The 27914-nt window shown below is 45.3% G+C and overlaps 1 protein-coding gene across 1 annotated transcript in view; it reads right to left on the bottom strand.

Moving 5' to 3' along the window:
* The window catches only part of LOC139253265 (DNA-directed RNA polymerase I subunit RPA1-like), a 102522-nt gene extending 75519 nt beyond the window's left edge, over positions 1-27003 (bottom strand). The window contains exons 1-9 of the mRNA XM_070873475.1: positions 26838-27003; positions 25361-25483; positions 22387-22614; positions 20899-21153; positions 19118-19309; positions 16432-16581; positions 11951-12134; positions 8809-8891; positions 7447-7605 (exon numbers count right to left, since the gene is read on the bottom strand). Of these exons, the coding sequence (XP_070729576.1) occupies positions 7447-7605; positions 8809-8891; positions 11951-12134; positions 16432-16581; positions 19118-19309; positions 20899-21153; positions 22387-22614; positions 25361-25483; positions 26838-26987 (1524 nt within the window). The 5' untranslated portion in view covers positions 26988-27003. The remainder of the gene's footprint in view (positions 1-7446; positions 7606-8808; positions 8892-11950; positions 12135-16431; positions 16582-19117; positions 19310-20898; positions 21154-22386; positions 22615-25360; positions 25484-26837) is intronic.
* Positions 27004-27914: the final 911 nt, after the last annotated feature.

Genomic DNA, 27914 nt, shown 5'->3' with positions numbered 1-27914 from the left:
TCAGAGCTGGATTATCATCTCAGAAAAGAAAAAGAGAGGATCGCTACTGAAAGGAAGTGGAAGAAAAATCAAACACGTTACACAAGAACCGAAGAAATAGGAGCAGGAATAGGCCATTTGGCCCCTCGAGCCTGCTCCGCCATTCAATAAGATCATGGCTGATCTGATCTTGGCCTCAACTCCACTTTCCTGCCCGCTCCCCATAACCCTATTCTCCCTTATCGTTCAAAAATCTATCTATCGCCATCTTAATATATTCAATGAGCCAGCCTCCACAGCTCACTGGGGTAGAGAGTTCCAAAGATTCACAACCCTCTCAGAGAAGAAATTCCTCCTCATCTCCATTTTTATTTGGGTGACCCCTTATTCCGAGACTATGCCCCCTAGTTCTAGATCCCCCACGAGGGGAAACATCCTCTTTGCATCTACCCGTCAAGCCTCCTCATAATCTTAATATATTTCAATAAGATCACCTCTCATTCTTCTAAACTCCAATGAGTATAGGCCCAACCTTTCTTCATAAGACAACGCCTTCAACTCAGGAAGCAATCTAATAAACTTTCTCTGAACTGCTTCCAATGCAAGTATATCCCTCCTTAAATAAGGAACCAAAATTGTACATAGTACTCCAGGTGTGGTCTCACCAACACCCTGTATAGTTGTACTTTGCAATAAAGGTCAACATTCCATTCGCCTTCCCAATTACCTGTTGTACCTGCATGCTAACTTTTTGTATTTCGTGTACAAGGACTTCCAGATCTGACTCTGCTTGATTGTATCTTTGTGTCCTCTTCACAAATTGCTTTCTCGCCTATCTTTGTATCATTAGCAAATTTGGCTACGTTACACTCGGTCCCTTTATCCAATTCATTAATATAGATTGTAAATAGTTGAGACCCCAGCACTGATCCCTATGGCACCCCACTAGTTATTGTTTGCCAACCGGAAAATTACTCATTTATCCCGACTCTCTGTTTTCTGTTAGTTAGCCAATCCTCTATCCATGCTAATATATTACCCCCAGCTCTTATCTTGAGCAGTAACCTTTTATGTTGCACCTTATCAAATGACTTCTGGAAATCCAAATGCACAAGATCTACTTTATCCATCCTGTTCATTACATCCTCAAAAAACTCCAGCAAGTTTGTCAAACATGATTTCCCTTTCATAAAACCATGCTGACTCTCCTTGACTGTATTATGATTTTCCAAATGTCCTGCTACTACTTTCTTAATAATGGACTCCAGCATTTTCCCAATGACAGATGTTAGGCTAACTGGTCTGTAGTTTCCTGTTTTCTGTCTCAATCCTTTCTTAGGGGTGTTACATTTGCGGTTTTCAATTTGTTGGGACCTCTCCAGAATTCAGGGAATTTTGGTAGATTACAACCAATGCATCCACTATCTCTGCAGCCACTTCTTTTAAGACTCTAGGATGCAGGCCATCAGGTTCAGGGGACTTGTCCACCTTTAGTCTCATTAGTTTGCCCAGTACTTTTCCTCTAGTGATAGTTTTAAGTTCCCCCTCCCAAAGCTCCTTGATTATCTATTATTGGGATGCTTTTAGCGTTTTCTACTGTGAAGACCAGTACAAAATATTTGTTCAAAGTCTCTGTCATTTTAATGTTTCCCATTATTAATTCCCCAGTTTCATCCTCTAAGGGACCAATGTTTACTTTAGCTACTCTCTTCCCTTTTATATACCTGTAGAAGTTCTTACTCTCATAATCTATCTTCTCTCTCTTTATTATTTTTTTTAGTCGTCTTTTGCTGGTTTCTAAAAGTTTTCTAATCCTCTGGCCTACCACTAATCTTCGCAACATTTGTTTTCAATTTTTTTCAATCCTTTGTTTTCAATTTGATACCATCCTTAACTTCCTTAGTTAGCCACGGATGGTTCATCCTTCTCTTAAGAGTCTTTCTTTCTCACTGGAATAAATCTTTGTTGAAAATTATGAAATATCTCCCTAAGTGTCTGCCACTGTTATCTACCATCTTACCCTTTAATCTATTTTCCTTGTCCACTTTAGCCAACTCTGTCATCATGCATTTGTAATTGCCTTTATTTAAGTTCAGGACACTAGTTTGAGACCAAGGTTTCTCGCCTTCAAACTGAATTTGAAATTCTAACATGCTATGATCACTCTTCCCAAGAGGATCCTTTACTATGAGATCATTAATTAATCCTATCTCATTGCGCGTTACCAGCGCAGGCAACAGAAAGAGCATGCGGCAAATCTGTCCCACCCTCCCTTACCCGCTATGAGTGGAAATATCCTCTCTGCATCCACCTTGTCGAGCCTCCTCATTACTTTATAAGTTTCAATAAGATCACCTCTCATTCTTCTAAACTCTAATGAGTATAGGCCCAACCTACTCAACCCATCTTCATAAGTCAACCCCTTCATCTCTGGAATCAACCAAGTGAACCTTCTCTGAAAAGCCTCCAGTGCAAGTATATCCTTCCTTATCCTTCGTTGAAACATCTGCGAACGCTTGTGGAAGCAAGTCATCCTCGTTTGAGGGACCGCATATGATCCTTCCTTAAATATGGAAACCAAAACTGTACGCAGTACTCCAAATGTGGCCTCACCAATACCCTATACAGTTGTAGCAGGGCTTCTCTGCTTTTATACTCTATCCCCCTTGCAATAAAGGCCAACGATCCATTTGCCTTCCTGATTACTTGCTGTACCTGCATACTAACTTTTGTGTTTCATGCACAAGGACCCCCAGGTCTCTCTCTACTGCAGCACTTTGCAATTTTTCTCCATTTAAATTATAATTTGCTTTTCGACTATTTCTGCCAAAGTGGATAACCTCACATTTTCCTACATTATACTCCATCTGCCAAATTTTTGCCCACTCACTTAGCCTGTCTATGTCCCTTTGCAGATTTTTTGTGTCCTCCTCACAATTTACTTTCCCACCCATCTTTGCATCATCAGCAAACTTGGCTCCATTATACTCGGTCCCTTCATCCAAGTCATTAATATAGATTGTAAATAGTTGAGAACCCAGCACCGATCCCTGCGGCACCCCACTAGTCACTGTTTGCTAACCGGAAAAGTGACCCATTTATCCCGACTCTGTTTTCTGTTAGTTAGCCAATCCTCTATTACTCCCAACCCTGTGAGCTTTTATCTTGTGCAGTAACCTCTTATGTGGCACTTTATCAAATGCCTTCTGGAAATCCAAATACACCACATCCACTTGTTCCCCCTTATCCATCCTGCTCGTTACATCCTCAAAGAACTCCAGCAAATTTGTCAAACATGATTTCCCTTTCATAAAACCATGCTAACTCTGCTTGATTGAATCATGCTTTTCCAAATGTCTCACTACTGCTTCTTTAATAATGGACTCCAGCATTTTTCCAAAGACAGATGTTAGGCTAACTGGTCTACAGTTTCCTGCTTTTTGTCTGCCTCCTATTTTAATTAGGGGTGTTACATTTGTGGTTTTCCAATCTGCTGGGACTGTCCCAGAATCCAGAGAATTTTGGTAGATTACAACCAATTCATCCACTATCTCTGCAGCCACTTCTCTTAAGACCCTAGGATTTAAGGCATCAGGTCCAGGGGACTTGTCTGCCTTTAGTCCCATTATTTTACTAAGTACTACTTCATTAGTGATCGTGATTGTATTACAATCTGTATACAACTGAGTGACCTGTTCATAGAATCATAGAAATTTACAGCATGGAAAGAGGCCATTTCGGTCCATCATGTTTGCACCGGCCGACCAAGAGTTATCCAGCTCTGAAGAATAGGCAGAAAGGAAAAGAAGGTGGGGTAGCTCTGTTAATAAAGGATGCGACAAGTGCAGTCGTGAGAAATAATATTGGCTCAGAAGATCTAGATGTACAATCAGTTTGGGTGGAGATAAGAAATAATGAGGGAAATAAGTCACTGGTGGGAGTAGTCTATAGGCTCCCTAACAGTAGCTACACTGTAGGACAGAGTATAAATCAAGAAATAATGTAAGAAAGGTACTGCAATAATCATGGGCGATTTTAATCTTCATATAGATCGGACAAATCAAATTGGCAAAGGTAGCCTCAAGGAAGAGTTCATAGAGTGTATTCGGGATGGTTGCTTGGAACAAGTAGAGCGCTTGCTTTGGGAGTCTCGTGTCTGGCATGCAGGCAATGTGGCCTGCCCAGCGGAGATGATCAAGTGTGGTCAATGCTTCAATGCTGGGGATGTTGGCCTGGTCGAGGACGCTAATGTTGGTGCGTCTGTCCTCCCAGGGGATTTGTAGAATCTTGCGGAGACATCATTGGCGGTATTTCTCCAGCGACTTGAGCTGTCTACTGCACATGGTCCATGTCTCTGAGCCATACAGGAGAGCGTGTATTACAACAGGCCTCTAGCCACATACAGAGGCTGAACTCCAGGACATAGTCGACGTATTTACTGAGGCGTACGAAAGCACGGGCCTTACGCTAAACATCCGTAAGACAAAGGCAACTAGGGATGGCCGATAAATGTCATCCTTGCCAGAAACACCCACGTTTCAGGAATGAATTTGAAAAGAATTGTACACAATAGATAAAATATCTTGTGGTTAATGTTGAATGACCACACCAATACTGTTGTGAAATCACTAATGCTTACATTCTTTACAATTTCTCAACACATTCCGATGCAGTGACGAAGGTGAGCATGTAGGGCCCAAGTTTCGAGCCGCGCCTAGAACGGCGCAGTCCCGACCTGGACGCCCGCTTTTCGCGCCACAAAGTGCGCCTAAAAAAAACTTCCAGATTCTTCAGCTCCCTGCAGGTCGTTTGCAGCTCGGCGCAGCGCAGCAGGAGCTGTAGGGGGCGGAGCCAGGTCCCTGCGCTGAAAACAGTGCCGGGACCTCTGCACATGCACGCTACAGTGGGCGCGCATGTGCAGTAGCTCCAGGCGCCCAAAACCGTGTGGGAGGGGCCGAAGCACGCAGCCCCTAGCCCTGGCCAAATGGCCTCACTGGGGCTGCGTGAATAATGCTCCTCACACAGCCAGCTCCTGCTTCCTCCCGACACCGACCCGACTCCCGCTCCCCCCCGCCCCCGGACCGGACCCGACACCGACCCGACTCCCGCTCCACCCCCCCGGACCCGACTCCCGCTCCCCCCTCCCCCCCGGACCGGACCCGACTCCCGCTCCTCCCCCCACCCCACCCCCCCGGAACGGACCCTGACCCGACTCCCGCTCCACCCACCCATGCCCCCACCCCCCGACTGGACCCGACCGGACCTCCCTCTCCCTCCCCCCGACCCAAACCGAACCGTCCTCCCTCCCACCACCCCCCCGACCCGCGCTCCCCCCGACCCGACCCAACGCCACCTACTGCTGGGGACGGGCCCTGCCCGAAGTCTCGGGCCCGGCCCGTTCAGCCTCCCTCCCCCTTCTCCTTTCCCCCCCCACCCCCCTCTCCTTTCCCCCCCCTTTTCCTCCCCCCTCCCCCCGTTCCCCCTTCTCCTCCTCCCCCCCTTCTCCTCCCCCCCATCCCTTCTCCTCCTCCCCCCCATCCCTTCTCCTCCTCCCCCCCATCCCTTCTCCTCCTCCCCCCCATCCCTTCTCCTCCTCCCCCCCATCCCTTCTCCTCCTCCCCCCCATCCCTTCTCCTCCTCCTCCCCCCCATCCCTTCTCCTCCTCCCCCCCCCATCCCTTCTCCTCCTCCCCCCCATCCCTTCTCCTCCTCCCCCCCATCCCTTCTCCTACCCCTCTCCTCGCTGTCAGAAACAGACACTGACAGACAGAGAATGAGAGACACACACAGACAGACAGAGAGATAGAGAAACTGACAGAGACACACTGGGGGGCATCCCAGCACGCTGTTGGAGGGCTCCCGGTGCTGCAGTCGGTAAGTAGAAAATGTTTTATTTATTGATTTTTTTAAAATTATTTCTTATAAATTTTTTTTGATTGATTTATTGGTTGATTTATTGATGTTTTTATCATTTATTATTGATGATGGCTCTTTATTTGTAAAACTGAAGTGTTTAATGTTTGTAAACTTCCCTTTAAACCCCCCCCGCCCCATTCCCTACGCCTGATTTGTAACCTACGCCTGATTTTCTAAAGTGTAGACAAGGTTTTTTCCAGCGTACAAAGATCTTCACTTACTCCATTCTAAGTTAGCTTGGAGTAAGTTTTCACTGACGAAACTTTGAAAACAGGGGTAAGTGGCCGGACACGCCTCCTTTTGAAAAAGAAATTCTGTTCCAAAGTGAAACTGTTCTAACTGACTAGAACTGGAGAAAACTAAATGGTGAGAATTCCGATTTCTAAGATACTCCGTTCTACACCAGTTGCTCCTAAAAATCAGGAGCAAATCATGACGAAACTTGGGGCCGTAGAGTGGCATATTTGTCGTACAGAGAAATGAGCAATATCAATAAATTAGAAAGGGTGAGAAAAAAGTGGCCTCCTTCCTGTAAATTTCTATGATTCTATGTCAAATACCCCTGAATATTCAGTTCCCAGCCTTGGTCACCTTTTCAACCACGTCTGTGTAATGGCTATCGGATCATACCCATTTATTCCTATTTCTGCCGTCAGCTCATCTATCTCGTTACGAATGTTGCGTGCAATTCAGATAAAGAGCTTTTAATTTTGTCTTTTTATAATTTTTCCCTACTCTGACCCCACTTTCTGATGCACTAATATGTTTATACGCACTCTCCTTTCCTGTCACACTCCTGTTTATCGTTACCCCTATCGCTACCCTGCACTATTGCCTTCTCCTTTCTCTGATGTTTTTAAATTTCCGTTCACTGAACCCTCCCCCCCCACCCCGCTATTTAGTTTAAAGCCCTAGCTACAGCCCTAATTATTCAATTCGCCAGGACACTGGTCCCAGCATGGCTCAAGTGAAACTCTCTCTTACCCCAGTACTGGTGCCAGTGCCCTATGAATCAAAACCCATTTCTTCCACAGCAATCTTTGAGCCACGTGCTCATCTCTTTGATCTTATTTACCCTCTGCAACATTACATTACAGATAAATCAGATCGATGAAAAATCAAATCAATGGAAAGCAAATGTTGCCGTTGGTCAGAACAGTGTCCAATTACCATTGGCTTGAATCCAGCTCAAGCAGATGGGATGAGAATCTCCTCCATCTGCTGGCTGCAAGGACCCCAGCCTCATACCAGTTGTTTGTGAGTGTAGGTGATCCACATCATAAATTCCCACAAATTGGCCATCAGTATCGATGTTGGGGGAACTGAAAGGAGGTTACTTGTGCACAAGGAGATGCTCTTTTGAGATAGAAAAGATGAAGCTTTACTCTCCAGGTCTGACCCATTCTATCACTGACCTGGGATGCTCAATGCCAGCACTGGGTGAAAAGAGAGGGAAAGCAATACATTCTTGAGCACTCATCTCCATCACCAGAACAACTATTCACCAATAGCAAAAAAATAAAAGCAACCCTTAAGTTGTCTCGTTTCAGACCTTGTTGATTTGGTTGTTGCACTGATTCACTTCTTCCTTAAATTTCAGATCCACCACATTCATGTCCCTGGGGTCTTTACTGAGGTGAGCGTTCTGCCACTTGTCCCGAGCTTCATCACACGAGGCAGACTCTGGTAAGTTAAAAGCTTTTCGGACAGCCTGGAAATAGGATACATGTACATGAATTAAGTTTCAGTTTAGCAACAAGTGCACATAACATTCAGCCATAATAAATGAAAACGCATCATTCAGAAATGTCTTCACCCAGAGGGCTGTGGATGCTCAGCCGTTGAGTATATTCAAGACTGAGATTGATAGATTTTTGGACGCGAAGGGATGGTGCGGGAAAGCGGAGTGCATCAGCCATGATCTTTTTGAATGGCGGATCAGGCTTGAGGGGTTGCACGAAATATTCCAGCTCCTGTTTCATATGCTCTTATTTATGCATTTGGCAGTCCAAAAACCAGAGTGCAATTTCTTCCCATTGCTATTTCAAGCAAAACACAAACGTTTTTATGATTTCATCAGAAATAGCAACATAGGAAATCTTCCCATTGTGTTTGTGGTATTGATGCTTAGTTCTAGAGCCTTGGCCAGACCCACCTTGAGTACTGTTGGCACCGAATCTCAGGAAAGATGTACGGTCTTTGGAGAGGGTAAAGTGCAGATTCACCAGAATGATACCAGTGCATGAGAGGTTAAATTATAAGGTCAGTTTGCATAAACTTGGCTTGTGGTCCTTTGACTTTAGACGGTTGAGGAGTGATCTAATTGAGGTGTTTAAAATGATAAAAAGGGATTCTATAGGGTAGATACAGAGAAACTATTTCCTCTAGTGGGGGAATCAAGAACGAGGGAACATAATCTTAAAATCCTTTTAACAGTTTAAACATTTTGATCGGATTACCCCTCGATCCTCTATATTCAAGGGAATACGCCAAGTTTAAAATAGTCAAGAAAAATAACCTCAATCATTTATTTTAAAAAATTAGCCATTTTCATTTTTCAATGTATTTTTCTGCTTTCTACTAAAATCCCCTGACCCCAGATGTTCCGCGACCAGGCTGATGATAAGTTCCGAGATGTGTGCTCATGTCACTCCTGCATCTACCAGTAGTAGTGTGCAGCAGAGGTCAGCTATTCCTCTTCTCTCTTCTTCCCTTCAGCAACAGCAGAACAGAGCCACATTTCAGGGGCAAATTTCCCAACTTCCCATTTCTGCACTTCAGCCTCACCCACCAAAATGACCCCTTTACTGTCACATCTGATCGGATTTGATTTGAAATCTTTATGATTAGTTACAAACCAAGTAGGCTGCACTATTTTAAAACTTGTATTATTAGAAATCAACAGGATCTTTACCTTAGCTCCACACCGTGCCGATTCTGCAATGATCTTCTTCCGCTTTGCGTTTGCCTTGGGCTTCACTAGGATATCTTCAACATCTAATTTTAAAAAGTCAAGTTTAGCAAAACATTTACACACATTCACTTCAGAGAAAACTTTTACATAAATGACTGAAGAAAAATCTTTCTTCTGATACTGTAAGACTTTTTAAGCTTTCAAAAACATATATTCCAACTAAAATTTCTTCATAAAATGGAGAATATCTTGCATCCAAGAAATAGCCTGCATATAGCATCTTTTCACATCCTCAGGATGTTCCAAAGTGCTTTAGGGCCAATGGTTTGCTTTTGAAGTGCAGTGGAAACTTGTGTGTAAAATGCAACAAAAGAGACTCAATTTCAATTTGACAAATTAATCTGAATTTTTAACTCCCATTTGCCTGATTTTAAAAAAAAGTTATAAGGCTCCACTGGCAGGCTTGCAAACAGCTATTTTAATGGAGCCCTGGAAACATTTAAAGTCTGCTTACATTCCCTTCTCGATTGTTGGCTCAAAGAAATTTGGGGTCCATGTACATAAATCTTTAAAATGTCATGGACAGGTACAAGGGTACGGTAGCATAATGATTGTTACTGGACTAGTAATCCAGAGGCCGTGAGTTCAAATCCCACCGGGGGAATTTAAATTCAGTTAATTAAATAAATCTTGAATTAAAAAGCTAGTATGAGTAATGATGACCGAGGGCTCAATTTTCCCCAGTGATTTGTGCCGTTTTTTTGGAGCAGGCTGCTCTTTTGGCCTAAGTTGAAAAACCAGTTTCCCCCATCAATTTGTACCAGTGTAACTCAGTTAGTTACGATTTTTTTAGGCCAGTTTTTTTTTCAGCCAAAGGGGGCGTAGTTCAGTTACTCCAGTTATGCTTAGGCCAGCCAGCGTATGTGGCCTCTGCAGAAAAACATTCCCTAGAGTTAAGAAAATCGGCGCAGCAGATGCCCAGACACACAAAGAATTGAAAAACACATAGTAGCAACTTACCTCCAACCCCGCCCGAAGGTTGTCCGGTCATATTCTCGGTCCCCGGTTCTCTCACACACACAGAGCGAGCGAGAGAGAGCACGAGAGCGAGAAATAATCCGGGGATCGAGAATAAGGAGAATGGGGACCGAGAATGGGACCGGACTGGCAAACCCTTCAGGTGGAGTTGGAGGTAAGTTGCTGCTATATGTTTTTCAATTCTTTTAATGTGTTGGGAGCTGGCTCAGCTCGCATTGCGTCCCTGGTTACCTTGGCAGCCCGATCTACTTGGCACAGATCAAGGCTCCACCCCTAAAACTAAAGGGCTGGTTACGCCACGCCAAAATGAAGAAATCCAACGGGGAAACTTAGAATTTTTTTTGCCGTACTTAGGCCCCAAAAAAAATCAGGCGTAACTTTTCAAGTACACCAAAAAATGCTTTGGGGAAAATTGGGCCCCATGAAACTACCAGATTGTCAGAAAAATCCAACTGGTTCACTAATGTCCTAGGGAAAGAAAACTGCCGCCCTTATCTGGTCTGGCTTATATGTAACTCACAGACCCACAGCAATGTGATTGATTCTTAACTGCCCTCTGAAGAAATTGAGAGTTACCAGAATGATACCTGGACGTCAAGGGTTAAAATACGAGGATTACACAAACTAGGGTTGTATTCCCTGGAATTTAGGCGATTTGAGTGATGCTTTCAAGATCTTATGGGGAACTGATAGGGTAGGTAGAGAGAAACTACTTCCGCTGGTTTTGGGAGTCTAGCACTGGTGGCATAGTCTACAAATTAGAGCCAGATCTTTCAGGGGTGAAAAGTGGTAGAAGTTTCGAACGCTCTTTAAATCAGAGATGGTTAGATTTTTGTTAACCAAAGGCATTCAGTGATATGGGGCAAAGGCAGGTATATGGAGTTAGGCCACAGATCAGCCATGATCTCATTGAATGGCGGAACAGGCTCAAGGGGCTGAACGGCCTACTCCTGTTCCTATGTTCTTGTGAGCCAGATACTTGCCCATCCTACCACTGTCACATTCTGCTTTCCATCCCAAGCCAGTTATCTAATTTACAATTACCACGAGCCTTGATCCACTTTAATAACTTCATATTTGGAGCTTTCGCAAATGCCTTCTGGAAATTCAGGTAAATTATATCCACTCAATAATGCTCAACGGCCAATTAGACAGTCAGAATTACAGCGAGCATCATTTTTTAAAATGCGTAATGCAACATTAATCTCTTTCCATTTAAAGTTCCAACAGCCTGATTCAAAGGACAGTTCTATCTTTGCGGAACGTTTCGTTGGAAAGTGATGAGCGTTTGGTTAAATGCAGGAGTTACCCTGCCCATGCAAAGGAATTTCCTGATGACCACGTCACTTTAAGTGAGCACATATTAACGAGGTAATTGGTATTCGACGCAAAAATCTAAAAATAAACAATCCTTGGGGCGAATTTTCCGGTCCGTCGTGCTCGTTTCTTTGCCCCGGAGGGTCTTCTGGGCGGGGCGGTCAGCCTCCAGCGCCCTGCGGGGGTTTTGGGGCCAGTTTTGAGGTGGCGCAGAGCAATACCGCCCGGAAGCGCTGCACCGGTCTGCAACTCCCCCGATTGCGACACCGGTGCAGTTTTTGACTTCCGCCTGACCCAGACGGCCCACAGCACGCCCTGCTGTGACCGCCTTGGAAAGGAACCGGTCCAACCTAAACCGGCTGCAGAGAAGCAAGTAATGTCGTCCTAAGGTAAGTGTGATTGTTTTTTCTTTTAATTTTCTTTGCAATTTATGTTGTGGTGGCATGGGCTATGTATTGGGAATGTTTTTGTGTGGGTTTTTTTATTTCTCCCCAGGCGTCTCTTGGAACGCTCACTGGCCAGCTCTTTAGCTCAGGATTTTCCCATGCCAACGCCCTAAGAGAGGTGTACAATACCTTCCTTAGAGCTCCGCCCCAAACGCTGGGCCCAGCTGCCCAATTTTGATGACTAAGGCGCAAACTGTTCTCAGGCGCAAACTTTACCGCCCCGTCGCCATTACCGCCCCAAAACCATCAAAGCTGAAAATCCAGTCCCTTTCGTTTTGAAATATAAAAGGAAGCAGGAGGGAGACAGACTAAGAATTGCGTGACAAATAATAAACCGTTACCTAAAGTAAATCCCCTGTACAGCTGGAGGTAAGCAGTGAAGAGACGAGCCAGACACGTCAGTAGTTTTCCACTTGTCTCACCGCCATACAGTTCTTGACAGCAGTGGACCAAGCCATAGGCTGAGCTGCCGTAGTGAGCCTTGTCCAGAACCCCACACAGCAACTCTCCTTCCAAAATGACAACCTGCCGTCCAAAGGAAAACTAGCGTAACATGACCGGAACAGTACAATGAACATTAATGGGATGAAATCACATTCTGCAGTGTGAAAATGTATGCGTTAATTTAACAAAAGCTTTAAAAAGAACTTGAATTTATATAGTACCTTATCACATCTTTCAGAAATGTCCCAAAGCGCTTCGCATAAAATTAATTCCTTTGAAATGCAGTCAGTGTTGATAATATACATAGCAAGATCCCACAAACAGCAATGCCCAGTTAATTTTATTTTGGTGGGGTTGGTTGAGTAAGGAATGTAGGTCAGGACACATTGAGAACTCCCTGTCCTTCTTTGAAAAAGTGTCATTGGATCTGTAACATCTACCTGGATCAGCGGGACTGGCAGATGGGGTCTCGGTTTAAAGTCTCATCCAAAGAAAAGCACCTCTGACAATGCAGCGCTCCCTCTGTACTGCACTGAGCCGTCAGCCCTGATTACATGCTCCAGTCCCAGAGAAAGTGTTGATCCTACAACCTTCTGACTCACAGACAAAAGTGCTACCAAATGGGCTAAGCATTTACTTCATTTATTTTAAATACATTCATATGCTACCATCAGGCACCGTGATTTCACACCCAAAGTTTTTACTTTTTGCGACAGTGAAATGAGAAATGATGAGAATATCGATTTAACGGTCATCCCAAAAAAGTGAGGTGAATTTATTACAGAATACCCACCGAATTATCCCATTATAGCCACTGCAGGCTTGTGGCTAGAGAACCTGATTGTAACAAGCTACAAAAAAGCAATATTAAAATACAAGGGACTGCTGTTGTTCAGCAGCTCAAAACAATGGCATTTGGTTATCGCAGGAAAATAAACTAAACTGGTCGACAACAAACTGTTCTGATACAATGTGGTACAGCGAGAGCATTTTCAACAACAGGTTCTGACACAAGATAACTTGCCTAATCCATTATTAAGCCTTGAATTATAGCCATCTGTCTGTGATTTTAGAGATTCTTTCCTACAATTTTCAAATGGAGGAAAATATAAACTACCTACTCAGTGCTAAGTGAGCTGAAGACCACATCCCCTTAATCAACATTAAAAAGGCAATGAGAAATCGATAAAGACACAATGGATAGAAGAGTTGCCTTGTGGTCATCCCAAGCTGTATTGAAACAGCTGGCGGATATCTCTATAGGTCAATGTGTTTTCTGTTTATTTTCATTTCTTTTTCCACAGTTTTAAACTATCAGTTGGGTCATCTCTACAAATAAGTATCCCAGTAATTATTCCTCCGTAGCAATATGAGCCCGTCAATACATTTTTTAGATCAAGAACTACTCGATCATAGGGCTCGAGCAGATTGCAGACAACCCCTTGACCCACCCCATCCTTGCCAAGGGGAACTCACAATGCCTTGAAACTGGAGGGGATTACTACCCACAAGCCAAAGGAGCCACAACACCCCAAGCAACCCACCTAATTAAAACTCTAGAGGTCGATTCCCCCTGCTTCACATCTAAATCTCTAAAGCTTTGTATGATTACGACTCACAGCCCGCAGACCTAGACGTTATTAAGCAGATCACACTGGTTGTCTGCACACATGTCACTCCTGTACGAACTAAAATGGCAAAATAAAACTTTAAAAAACAAAAGTACAAAGCACCTGATTGGTCCAACTGGTAAAGACTGCCAAGCCCTAGAGAGTAGGAAAGCTTCCCCAGTCTGAGCCATGTTAACAGATCTCAGCCAGGGGAGGGTGCGGCAGCGGCAATAGGGGTCACACAACTGGCCCAAGGCACCCGAGCTGAAGATGGGGGAAATCACCTGATTTTACCCACTCCTGTTCACTATCCGGTGAGTCTGGTCTAAAGTGTGTGTTTGTGGCAGGAACAACAGCAGGCTCAGCCAGGATCCCCCCCAATGTTCCAAATCTCACTGTCCAAGCTGTCAGATGAAGAAGGGCTGCTTGGGAAAGTTGCCAGAGGTGCCTAGTACCCACAGAACTATACCCCTGTCTGAGTCAGCACCTTGAGGACAGAACGGGAGAAGGAAAATTACCAAGCACCAAATTCAATCTTCAGCCTGAAGATTATATTGCATTTACAAATTATTTACAAAGCACAGAAACAGCCCAACAGGTGCATGCCAGTTAAAATAGGAGATCGGGAGAAGCCCTGGAGAAACTCCAGCTGAAAATGTTTGGGAGTGAAGGCAGGAATATCCCGTCTCTCCGAAAATATAAATAAACTCTGGGTCCTTTTTTTCTCTCGCCTGCCTACTTCAGTTGATTATTTTGTCCCCCTAAAATATTTTTGTTTTTAAGCAGTGACTGACAATAATAGAAAAATTACGACACAGAAGAGGGCCATTCGGCCCGTGCCGATCAAAATAGAGCTACCCAGCCTAATCCCACCTTCCAGCATTAGGTCACAGCTCATTGGGCCCAAGTTTCGAGCCGCGCCTAGAACGGCGCAGTACCGACCTGGACGCCTGTTTATCGCGTGACAAAGTGCGCCTAAAAAAAACCTCCGTATTCTCCAGCTCCCTGCAGGTCCTCTGGCCCTCGGCACAGCGCAGCAGGAGCTGTAGGGGGCGGAGCCAGGTCCCGGCGCTGAAAACAGTGCCGGGACCTCTGCACATGCGCGCTACAGTAGGCGCGCAAGTGCAGTAGCTCCAGGCGCCCGAAACTGTGTGGGAGGGGCCGAAACACGCAGCCCCTAGCCCTGGCCGAATGGCTCCTCCCACGGCCAGCTCCTGCTTCCTCCCGACCCGACTCGACTCCCGCTTCCCGCCCCCGGACCCGACCCGACTCCCGCTCCGCCCCCGCCCCCCCCCCCCCCCCCCCCCCGGACCCGACCCGACTCCCGCTCTCCCCCGCCCCCGGACTGGATCCGACCTGACCTCCCTCTCCCTCCCTCCCCCCGATCCCAAACTGAACCGACCTCCCTCCTACCACCCCCCCGCGACCTGACCCAACGCCACCTACCTGTAAATCTGGTGCTGTGGACGGGCCCTGCCCGAAGTCTCGGGCCCGGCCCGTTCAGCCTCACTCCCCCCCCCCCCAATCTCCTTTTCCCCCCCCCCATTTCCTTCCCCGCCCCACCCATCTCCTAACCCCCCACCCATCTCCCCTTTATCCCTTTCTACCCCCCTCCCACCCCATCCCTCCCCCTGCTCCCCCCCCCTCCCCGTCACTGTCAGAAACACAGACACTGACAGACAGAGAGTGAGACACACACACAAACAGACAGAGAGATAGAGACACTGACAGAGACACACTGGGGGGGGGGGGGGGGGGGGTCATCCCAGCACATTGTTGGAGGGCTCCCGGTGCTGCAGTCGGGTAAGTAGAAAATGTTTTATTTATTGATTTTTTAAAAAAATTATTTCTTCTTAATTTTTTTTGATTTGATTTATTGGTTGATTTATTAATGTATTTATCATTTATTATTGATGATGGCTCTTTATTTGTAAAACTGAAGCGTTTAATGTTTGTAAACTTACCTTTAAACCCCCCCCCCCCCCACCACCATTCCCTATGCCTGATTTGTAACCTACGCCTGATTTTCTAAAGTGTAGACAAGGTTTTTTCGAGCGTACAAAAATCTTCACTTACTCCATTCTAAGTTAGTTTGGAGTAAGTTTTCACTGACGAAACTTTGAAAACAGGCGTAAGTGGCCGGACACGCCTCCTTTTGAAAAAAAAATTCTGTTCCAAAGTGAAACTGTTCTAACTGACTAGAACTGTAGCAAACTAAATGACGAGAATTCAGATTTCTAAGATACTCCGTTCTGCACCAGTTGCTCCTAAAAATCAGGAGCAAATCATGTGGAAACTTGGGGCCTTTAAGTGCAGATCCAAATACTTTTTAAATGTGATGAGGGTTTCTGCCTCTACCACTCTGTCAGCCAGTGAGTTCCAGACTTCCACCTCCCTCTGGGTGAAATTTTCTTTCCTCATCTCCCCTCTAATCCTTCTACCAACTACTTTAAATCTATGTCCCCTGATTATTGACCACTCTGCTAAGGGAAATAGGTTCGTTCTATCCACTCTAGGCCCCTCAATTTTATACACCTCAATTAATTCTCCCTTAAGCCTCCTCTGTTCCAAAGAAAATAACCCCAGCTTATCCAATCTTTCCTCGTAGCTAAAATTCTCCAGTCCAGGCAACATCCTCGTAAATCTCCTCTCCACCCTCTCCAGTGCTATCACACCATTACGGTATCATCAGGGGAACTGGCTAGGAGCAATTATCGAGTCAAAGAAAATGCAAGGCTTTGTAAAACACAATGAAAGTACTAACAAACCTTGGACTCGGATATCCACTCTGAATCGAAGTTTACCACAGTGCGCTGAGCTTCTTTAACCCACGCCTTCCCACTGATTTTAGATTTCCCCATTAAGGTCAATGGTATTTGATCCTTGGGGATTACGTTAAGCAGCAACGTCGAAACAACCTGAAAAGACAGCAATGTGATTTTGGTGTGGCACAGACGAATGGGAATCAACCAGTAACAGTCAGGCAGCAAATGATGTAGTATTATCATCCACTACATTAGATACATACCCCATACCAACAGAATCAGGGTCATATCATATTAAACCACCCAGCATTGTTATGCTAATACAGTTCAAGTAGGGTTCAAATATATATATTTTTTCTCCAATTCCAATTTTCTCTGTTCCTTAACTGAAGGTACCAACTTGAGCTCAAATAATGATCCCAAGGACAGCAGGCACCATTCTCTTACATTACTCAAGCAATCATTGTTTATATGTGAGGTTGGACATTGAAAGTTGATGCTCTATTGACTGCAGATGGTCTGACACAACATAGGAACTTAAGAAATAAGAGCAGGAATAGGCCATTTGGCCCTTAGCGCTTGCTCCCCATTCATTAAGATCATGGCTGATTTTCTACCTCAACTCCACCTTCCCGCACGATTCCCATATCCCTTGATTCCCTTAATATCCAAAAACTATCGATCTCTGCTTGAATATACTCAATGATTGAGCATACACAGCCTTCTGGAGAAGAGAATTCCAAAGATTCACAACCCTTTGAGTGAAGAAATTTCTCCTCATCTCAGTCCTAAATGGCCGATCCCTTATTCTGAGATTGTGGCCCCTAGTTCTAGATTCCCCATCCAGAGGAAACATCCTCCCAGCATCCACCCTGTCAAGCCCCTTAAGAATGACATACGTTTCAATGAGATCAATTCTCATTCTTCTAAATTCTATGGAATATAGGACTAGTCTCCTCAATCTCTTCTCATAGGACAATTCCCCCCCCCCATCCCGGGAATCAGTCTGGTGAACCTTCATTGCACTTCGTCTAAGGAGAGTATATCCTTCCTTAGGTAAGGAGAGCAAAAATGTACACAGTACTCCAGGTGTGGACTCACCAAAGCCCTATAGCAAAACCTGATCCTGCCTTCATTTAACATCCGCATATGTGCACTTTCCAGTTTGAGACACTGGATACCATTCGGCAGGGGGAAACCTGACTGATTGCAATGCTCCCAACTCCCTTAGTCAAGGGAGGCGGAGGTCAGCTGTAGCACCCCCACCAGCACCCCGTCCAAGGTCAGCTAACTCAACAAAAAGGAGGTTTGAACCTGGGAACCTTTCCTATTGCATATGGATCACTTCCATATTGGGGTCGTTCTCCCCCAACCGAGTCACTGGGTGAATACTCTTGCCCTTTACTTGTTATTATATTCTTCACCTTTCTAAGACCACCCTCCCCACCCCATCACATACAGCAATCCCATCCGACCGAGATGGCAGGACAGTTTTGCAACTTCTGCCATCGGTGGCCTGCGACGGGCAGCTTTTTTCCACTCACTGTGGGGAACAGAAGCCTCTTGTCTCTCCTATGTATCTCTCTTTAACATCAAAGTACATATCAAATATATCCTGCGTGGGGAGGCTGTAGACAAGAAGCCATGCCTGACCACTCTGTTAACGTTCTTCAAAACAAAAATTCAAAACAGTGCAAAGTATCACCAGGTAGCGCAGTTATACTGCAGCCATCAATCTCAGGTTGTGGATAGTGTTGATTCATCGTGGCATTGCCTTCTTTATCACAGAGATTGATGAGAATCTGGCCACTGAAGTCAGGTGAAAGCTCTGCACAGGGCCAGTAAATGTCAAGGGCATAATTCACCCAGGGATTCTCCCAATCACCCTCCCCAGCTTCGGCGGAAGGCTGGTGAAAATAGCAGATCATGAGAATCCCCGGCGAAATTCCAGGTGAAAATATTTGAGAGTGCAGGTAGCAGCATGCTGTCTCTATGACAATGTAAATAAGCTCTGGGTCTTTTTTTTTCCCCTGCCTACTTCAGTTGATTAATTTTTTCCTCTCCAATAATATTGTTTTTAAGCCGTGAATGACAATATCATCAAGGGAACTGGCTGGGAGCAATTATCGAGTCCAACAAAAATGCACGGCATTGTTAGCAAGGGTAGTAAGAGTTACGGGACCAAGTTGTAGAGATGGAGTTAAGATACAGATCAGCCATGATCTGATAGAATGGCAGAACAGATTCGAGGGGCTGAATGGCCTGCCCATGTTCTTAAGCAAAAGAACTTGAATAAAAGTCAGCAGAGTTATGTTGTGCTTAAGCTCAGGAGAGCTTTTGGAAAATTACCCATTCTATCACGTGGCTCTGCTCAGTAACCTTTTTCAGCCAGAAACATCCCATCAAGGTCATCAGCACTCAATGGTTAAACAAAAATGCTTTTTTCCCTCCCCTCTCGCTGAACTCAAAAGCAATAAACAAAAGGGCAGTAAATGCAATTAAAACATTTTTAATAGTTTGCTTATCAGGACTTGGAGATGCGGGGGGGGGGGGGAGGGGAAAAGAGGATGGGATGGTGGTGGCACTCTTTCTTGAAACTCATTTCTATTGCAGGCACCTAGAAGCAGTTTATCCTTCCAACACTAATGAATCTTTTATCAACTTCTGTTTGTGATGTTAGTGGGATCACCTGCTTTCCAGTCCAGAGTGGATAAGGTTTAATCACAGCGGGCTGAAGAAGCTTCACCCGGCCCTTTTTATCGGTAAGGCCTCGGTAGACGAGCTCCATGTACTGCTCCCGTGTGAAGAAACGGCCGCGGATTGTCATGCTGGTGCCGGAAACCATGTGATCCTGAATTAAACCTGCCAAAGGTTTACCGTCCTAATGGAAAGTATCAAAGAGTGATTTATATTTAATAACTGATGCAATTTCCAAAGGGAGGTTACAGCAGGATTACATTCTTCAAAACACAGAAAAACAAAACCTCTTTTAATCCAGAGTCCAGTGGAAGGCAAAACACTCTCATTACTCCGACTAAAGCCATTGCCTCAGGGAGAGCAGCCTGCAAATTAAAGCCTGAGAAAATGTTCATCATAAATAAAACATTCTGACACACCAGCGAGAGGTTTCAACAACAGCACTTGCACTTGAGAGAGTGAAATGTCTCATCGGCGGAAGGGGGCGGGGGAGGGAAACTGGACACTGAGTAAGGATTGGGAGAAGGTGAGGTTCAAGGGGTAGTATTAGAGGCAACTTTTGAAGGTGCGAAGAAATAAAACAAGGGAAAAAAAGACTTGGATTTATATAGCGCCTTTCACGACCACCGGACATCTCAAAATGCTTTACAGCCAATGAAGTACTTTTGGAGTGTAGTCACTGCTGTAATGTAGGAAACGCGGCAGCAAATTTGCGCACAAGCAAGCTCCCACAAACTGCAATGTGATAATGACCAGATAATGTGTTTTGTTGTTATGTTGATTGAGGGATAAATATTGGCCAGGACACCGGGGAAACTCTCCTGCTCTTCTTCGAAATAGTGCCACGGGATCTTTTACGTCCACTTGAAAGAGCAGATGTAAAAGTTTAACGTCTCATCCGAAAGAGGCATCTCCAACAGTGCAGTGCTCCCTCAGGGTTGGCCATCGACGATGGACAGAGAGATTTTGTGGTTATATTGGGGGAGGTGGGAGAAGGGAATGGAAGATAGGGCTGCAGGAGGTGCAGAGATAGGGTGGAGCAAGAGCCATTGAGGGATTCGTAAAGGATGATGAGGATTTTGAAACAAATGCATTGGGGAATAGGAAGTAGGTGGAGGTCAGCGAGGACAGGGATGACAGGTGAGCAGAAAGTAGTACAGGATAGGATGCAGGTGGCAGAGTTCTGGATGAGTTGGTGGAGGTTAAGCTCAGGAAGCTAGTGAGGAGAACGTTGACAAAATTATGTCTGCAGAATATTTTTGCCACAAAGTTATCACTAGATAAGGAACCAGTTCAGAAAAACTGCACCCAGTCACTTTAAAAAATATATATATTCGGTAAATATAAAGTCAGTCAGTGGTGAAGGGAAGAGGAAAAGAGATAAGATAGGGCAGGGGGAGTAATTCCAGTGTAAAATACTACCATCTCAAGAAAGACTGGATTTAAAAATCGAGGGAAAAAAAGGAAGAGTTGAAAAGTGTGTGAGGCGACATCAGGTGAGGGGATTGGGCTCAGATGCAGTGCCCCTCCCCACTCTACCCAGCAGAAAACTCTTGCCAATATTCACCATCTAACATGAGGAATAGTCACTTAGTCCAGATACAGAAGGACTGCCAACACCTGTGGAACTACAACCCAAGCGAGAATCAACACAAAACAAAAATGGGAAGGAAGGAAGTACAGTGTCCACTCTCCAGAATGTTACCCTTTCGCTCTTAAGGAAAACTGAAGATAATGTGCCTATCTTTTACTCGCTGACAGCTATGCACTTGCCTTGGGAACCAAATACTGTTCGTCGGTACTAACGATGACGTAGGCCTCCGCTCGGCCAAGTTCATTCTGTGGAAAGTGGGCATTCATTTCATCACCGTCGAAATCTGCATTGTAGGCTTTGCAGTTAGCATAGTGAAGCCGCAGGACTTTCTCTCCAGGCAGGATCCGGGCCCGGTGAGCCTGTATGGAGGGCCTGTGCAAAGTGGGTTGGCGGTTCAGCAACAGAACATCTCCATTCTTAATATGCCGACACACCTTTCAGAAATGTACAAATAGTGTATTACTTCACTGATATATTATTTAAGTTAGATAGACACCTTAGATTCAAGTCTAAACAGCAGATACACGCTTGCCTTTGATGAGCTCATTCCTAGAGGTCCATTGATGTTCTTGGCTCCTCTTATTTTCCTGATATTCCACTGCTAAAACTCAGTTTCCTCTTTCATACCAAATACCTCTTATCCGTAGTTCTATAAAAAACTCAGATGCCATGACTGGAGAGGTTCGAACACCCCACAAAAGTCTGGACACCCCACAAACATGGGGAAGTCCAGAGCCAGGGGTCACAGTCTAAGGATAAGGGGTAAGCCATTTAGGACCGAGATGAGGAGAAACTTCTTCACCCAGAGAGTGGTGAACCTGTGGAATTCCCTACTACAGAGAGTTGTTGATACCAATTCACTAAATATATTCAAAAAGGAGTTAGACGTAGTACTTACTACTAGGGGGATCAAGGGGTATGGCGAGAAAGCAGGAATGGGGTACTGAAGTTGCATGTTCAGCCATGAACTCATTGAATGGCAGTGCAGGCTCGAAGGGCCGAATGGCCTACTCCTGCACCTATTTTCTATGTTTCTATGAACAGGATGAAAGAAAATGCTTATCGTCTGATAGGTGATCTGTCCAAATCTTTTCAGCTTCCAAACGACTGCTGAGCAGTGCCAACCAAGTGAGATCCATGAGCAATGTAATAACAGGAGGAAGGGGGTTTAAAATTGAGGTGTTAGCCTTCCTGGCACACCTTCAGGAAACCAGATACCAAGTGCTCATCTCCAGACACTCCCTTTCTTTCTCACCCTTTCTTGGCTCTAATTTATTGATATTGATCAATTCACTGTACAACAAACATGCCACTCTACATCTTATCTGCATCACTGCATCTGTGTTGAGAAATGACTAAAGAATTAGTAATTTCACAACAGTATTGGGCTTGTCATTCAGCATCAACCGCAAGATATTTTATCTATCTATTCTTTTCAAATTCATTCCCGAAGCATGGGTGTTTCTGGCAAGGATGACATTTATCGTTAATCCCCAATTGCCCTGTGAAGCGCTGTAATAATGGCTTTGATACAACTGACTGGCCTTAGGCCACCGTCTCAGCCCAAACACCAACTTTTTTTGTATGCAGTTGTCAATTTGTACGAAAGGAATAATCTAAACATATCTCTAGCTATCCCGCTTTAATTTCCAATGGCTTCCACTTACAATTTTCATCCCCATGTTTTGTTCGCCAGTACTGGGTGTCAGTAGTTGTTTGGCGATGGCCTCTCTCTGGGTCGGATTGGTTGCATTCAGAATAGTGCGAGACCCATCTTCATTGATTACCATGGAAGCCCCTGGATGTGAATTTGGCCCATTTAGCACTGCTTGCCTCAGCTCCTGCACATTCCATGGTGTCACTGGCTGAGGATAGGTCAGCTTCGTAGCAAAAACCTTTGAAGAAAAAAAAAGGTAAATAAGAGACAGGGTACATGTATATGAATACCACCAACGATGTCTCCGCAAGATCCTACAAATCGCCTGGGAGGACAGGCGCACCAACATTAGCGTCCTCGTCCAGGCTAACATCCCCAGCATTGAAGCACTGACCACACTTGATCAGCTCCGCTGGGCAGGACACGAGACTCCCAAAGCAAGTGCTCTACTTGGAACTCCCTCACGACAAACGAGCCAAAGGTGGGCAGTGGAAACGTTACAAGGACACCCTCAAAGCCTCCCTGATAAAGTGCAACATCCCCACTGACACCTGGGAGTCTCTGGCCAAAGACCGCCCTAAGTGGAGGAAGTGCACCCAGGAGGGCTCTGAGCACCTCGAGTCTCATCACCGAAAGCATGCAGAAAACAAGCGCAGTCAGCGGAAAGAGCGTGCAGCAAACCAGTCCCACTCACCCCTTCCCTCAATGACTATCTGTCCCACCTGTGACAGACTCTATGACTCTTGTATTGGACTGTTCAGCCACAAAGAACTCACTTTAAGAGTGGAAGCATGTCTTCCTCGATTCCGAGGGACTGCCTATGATGATGATGATGATGGTGGACATGTATAATTTTCATGGTGGCTGAAAGAAATATATATGCACAAGTTCCCACCACTTTCACTGTCCACCCTCATCATGGGCAGCAACCTATATCGGAAAAATGTTTCTAACTATTTGTCATCACCATAGACCTCAATTACAAAGGTGCTGCTTAAAATAAATACAACGTGCCAGCTACTTCATGAAATTCAGAATGTACTAATTTAAAAGCCGAACGGAGCTGCTGGATATCTTCACTTTCCGGTTGCCTCCCGCATTTGGTGACGCTGCGAACAGCTACTGGAGACTCCTGGTAGCTTCAGTCAGCTGTGCGCAGTGTTAACAATTACGGGAGGCAGTCGGAAAGCGGAGACGTCGGGCAATTTCATTCAGTTGATTTTAACAAGAACTTGTCTAGTCCCAGGCATCTACAGGCTCAGTAGCCTAACATTAATAACATTTAGAAGTAGAAACCTCTTCAACTTCTTTAAGGGGGTTACCAATAAAGTAGACACACTTTATCTATGCATCCCGTCCAGGATGTTGTTTATTTAGACTTCCGCAACACCTTTGACAAAGTTCTGCATAAAATACTTCTAATTGAACGAAAAGCCAAATAATAATTACTTTTGAAGTGTAGTCACTGTTGTTTGGTAGGCAAATATGGCAGCCAATTTGCACACAGCAAGGTCCCACAAACAGCAGTGAGATAAAGGACTGGCGGTGTTAATTCAGGAATGAATGTTGGCCAGGATACCTGGGAGAACTCCCTGCTTTCTTAAAAAAAAATGTACCTTGGGATCTTTTACATCCAGCTGTGCAGGCAGACGAGGCTTCAGTTTGACATATCATTGGGAAGATACCAAGTTCAACCCAACAACATCTGGAGGAGTAACTCATTGAACCCTTGTTTCTATTTTATATAACAGGCCTGCATATCAGAACCAAAGACAAGCTTGTAAAAATTGTTGATGGCACAAAATTGGAAGAACAGTAGAGGCAGATGAGTTGTGGGAAAGAATTTGGACCAGTTATACAATCAGGCAGACAAATGGCAAATTACGTTGCGTACTAGGTAAAACAAAATACGTTGCAAGCATACAATGAATGGGACCAGGTTAGTGGATGGAAGCAGGAAAGGAGCTGGGAGTAATGGACTCATCAATTTTTACCTTTTTAAAAAAAATGATTTTTCAGGATAGCTGCATTGTTGGCAAGGCCGGCATTTATTGCCCAACCCTAACTGCCCTCGAGAAAGTGCTTGTTGGCCCTTCTACATGACCCGCGGCAATCCCTGTGATGAAGGTACTCCCACAATGTTGTTAGGTAGGGAGTTCTTGGATTTTGATCTAGCGGCAATGAAGGAACGGTGATACTTGTCCAGGTCAGGATGGTATGTAACTTTGAGGCAGTGGTGTTCCCATGCACTTGCTGCCTTTGTCCTTCCAGGTGGTGGAGGCTGTGGGCTTGGGAGGTGCTGCCGAAGAAGCCTTGGCGAGTTCCTGCAGTGCATCGTGTCGCTAGCATGCACTGCGGTCAAATTGCGGCGGGGGTGGAGGGAACGGATGTTGATACCAGTGGATGGCGTGCCGGTCAAGCAAGACTGCTTTGTCCTGGATGGTGTCGAGCCTCTTAAGTGTTGTTGCAGCTGCACCCATCCAGGCAAGTGGAGAGTATTCCACCACACTCCTAACATACCGTATAGGCGGTGGAGAGGCTTTGGGGTATCAGGAGGTGAACAAAGTACTCATTCAGCATCTGTTTTCACCCGTGGGCCAAAATAACCCCCCTCATATTTGTGTCTATTCCTGAATACGATCAGTACATATTTCTGCCACGAAAGAGTTTCAAGGTGCTGCAGGATAGCAGAGCTCCCTCTAGTGGCATTTCAATTTACTGATATTCAGAGTTACTGGTTTACGGTGATTGAATGAATCAAGATTTATTTTCAATACACCGGAATTTTTCCAATGTTTTCAGATCACATTCCACACTTCCGTCTGTTTTTTCATAGAAACTGGAAAACAGCAGTCTTGTAAATACTGGAATATCCTAATCCTTTCTGCTCAACACCTCTTCACCCACCACAAAGCAAACTTGCAGCACTACAAGATTGTCTACACTGGCTTATTTACTAGGATATATCTAAATGAAGATTTTACCATTGGGATACCAATCTCATTGGTATTGATGTACATGTCGGGACAGATGACTGATCGGGCTGCGTAATCCACACGTTTTCCCATCATGTGCTTGCGGAAGAGACCATCCTTCTTTTCCAGGATCTGAATTTGAGAAAAGTGTAATCTTTGGAGACAGGAATTCTCACTTCACACATATTCACCGACACAAAGATGTTAAAACACAAAACTGCCCCACTCCACTCTTCCACTATGAAGGGCATAGATTTAAAGTAATTTGGAGGAGGTTTAGAGGGGATTTTGAGGGGAACTTTTTTCACCCAGAGGGTGGTGGGGGTCTGGAACTCACTGCCTGAAAGGGTGGTAGAGGCAGAAACCCTCATCGTATTTAAAAAGTACTTCAATATGCACTTAAGGTGCTGTAACCTGCAAGGCTATGGACCAAGGGCTGGAAAATGGGATTAGGCTGGATCACTTTTTTTTTTTGGCCGGAACAGACACGATGGGCTGAATGGCCTCCTTCTGTGCTGCAAATTTCTTTGATTCTAAAATGAAATAAAATTGCAAATCTGTGAACTGGGTTTTATTTTACCGTCAATCTCACTGCCGCTTTTAATGAAGCTGTTTACCCCGTTGCTGGATACAGTTCTGCTGCCTCTGGTACTTGACCTTACTGGTATTCTTCACACTGTGAGCCTGGACAATGCTGTTCAAACTGTGCGCAATAACACAGCCAACCAAATCCTGTCATCACATCATGTCCAAGCACGCACACTGCCAGCAGGGACCGTGAATGAGAATCAAGCAGCAAGAACATTGACTGCTGCTCCCTATCGTTGCCCAGGGCTACTGGGGCTAACTGCAGCTCCCAGCAGAGATCCGCTAACGCAGCACAGGCTGGGTGGACCCATCTCCGTTTAAGTGACTTAAACACGATAGCATTCAGTTTATTATTCAAGATGAGATTCATACAAGGACTAATTTTTTTAAATAGACAGGAAGCACACAGCGCAGATTCATTTTAAACAGTACGTCATCATCAAAAATTCCTTTGTGAAAAAATTATCGCTCTGCATGTTAAATATTTCACAAGAAACAGGAAGAGAATTAGGCAGCACAAAGAAGGAATGTTAATCATAATTCTTTGCCCTGATGCCCTTCTTTATTTAAAAAATATCGGCCATTACCAACATGGCTTTCGTCTGAATCTGTTGACCCATTTATTATAGCCAATTTCTTGATAAGTTATTTATGTTCCTTTTTGCTGCAAAAGGTAATGTTTTTAAACTTTAAAAGTGAAAAGAGTTCATTTTTTGATGGCTAGTCACCAAAATGAACAAACTACTGCAGCCCGAAGCAACACATCTATTGGCGAAGTTTTTGCAATTATAGATTAATAAAATCTTACCGCATATTTGGTACAAACAAGTAATAATCTAACTGAAGGAGTAAACTAGAACAAGGAAGAATGCAACCATCACTTAAACTTCTAGCATACCTGACGAATACCTGGAAACTTGTCAGTGATCAGCTTGTCCATATCGCTGTCAAAAACAATATTGATGTGGCTTTGAAGGTGTATCCAGGCGCTGTAGAGTTTGTCTGTCAGTGTCTGCCCGGGTATACTCGCTAAAAAGGCGAGGTCCATGCTGGTTGACGGGTTTTCTGCCTGAAAGTTCAGTAACACAGTGTTTATAGTGAAGTCTGTCATTTCTATACTGTGCACACGTGCTTCTGTCTTTTTGTCACTGTCTCTCTGTCTCTCTCGCTCTCTCTCGTACCCTCTCTCTATTCCTCTCCTACCCCTTTCATTCTCTTTCCTACCCGCTCTCACTCACTCTCTCCCAGCCCCCTCTCTCTCTTACCCTACACCCACCCACCTCTCTCTCTCGCCCGCTTCCACCCTCTCCCTCCTATTCCTCCTCTCTCTCTCTCTCTCTTACCGCTCTCTCTCTCTCTCTCTCTTACCCCCGTGTCTCACTCTCTCTCTCTCTCCTACCCCCTCTCTTTCTCGCTCTCTCCTACCCCCCTCGCTCTCCCCTACCCCCCTCTCTCCCCTACACCCCCCCTCTCTCTCCCCTACCTCCCCCTCTCACTCCCCTATCCCCCTCTCTCTCTCTCTCCTAACCACCCCCCCCCCTCCCCTAGCCTCCTCTCTCCTACCTTCCTCTTACTCTCCTAACCCCCTCTCTCTCTCCTACCCCCCCCCTCTCTCTCTCTCCCCTTCCCCCTCTCTCTCTCTCTCCCCTACCCCCCTCTCTCTCCCTCTCTCCCCTACCCCCCTCTCTCTCCTAACCCCCCTCTCTCTCCTCTCTCCTACCCCCCCTCTCTCTCTTCTACCCACTCTCTCTCTCCTACCCCCTCCCTCTCTCCTACCCCCTCCCACCCCCCTCTTTCTCTCTCTCTACTACCCCCCCTCTCTCCTACCCCCGCCACTCACTCTCTCTCTCTCTCTCTCCCCCTCTCCCTACGCCCCCTCTCTCTCTCTCTCTCTCACCACCTCTCTCCCTCTCCAAGCCCCCTCTCTCTCTCCCCTAACCCCTCTCTCTCTCCCCTAACCCCCTCTCTCTCCCCT

The sequence above is a fragment of the Pristiophorus japonicus genome, unplaced genomic scaffold, assembly GCF_044704955.1.
Source record: "Pristiophorus japonicus isolate sPriJap1 unplaced genomic scaffold, sPriJap1.hap1 HAP1_SCAFFOLD_487, whole genome shotgun sequence".
In the NCBI taxonomy this organism is placed as follows: domain Eukaryota; kingdom Metazoa; phylum Chordata; class Chondrichthyes; family Pristiophoridae; genus Pristiophorus; species Pristiophorus japonicus.
Note: the sequence above shows the minus strand (reverse complement) of the source record. Positions and strands in the feature narration are given on the sequence as shown.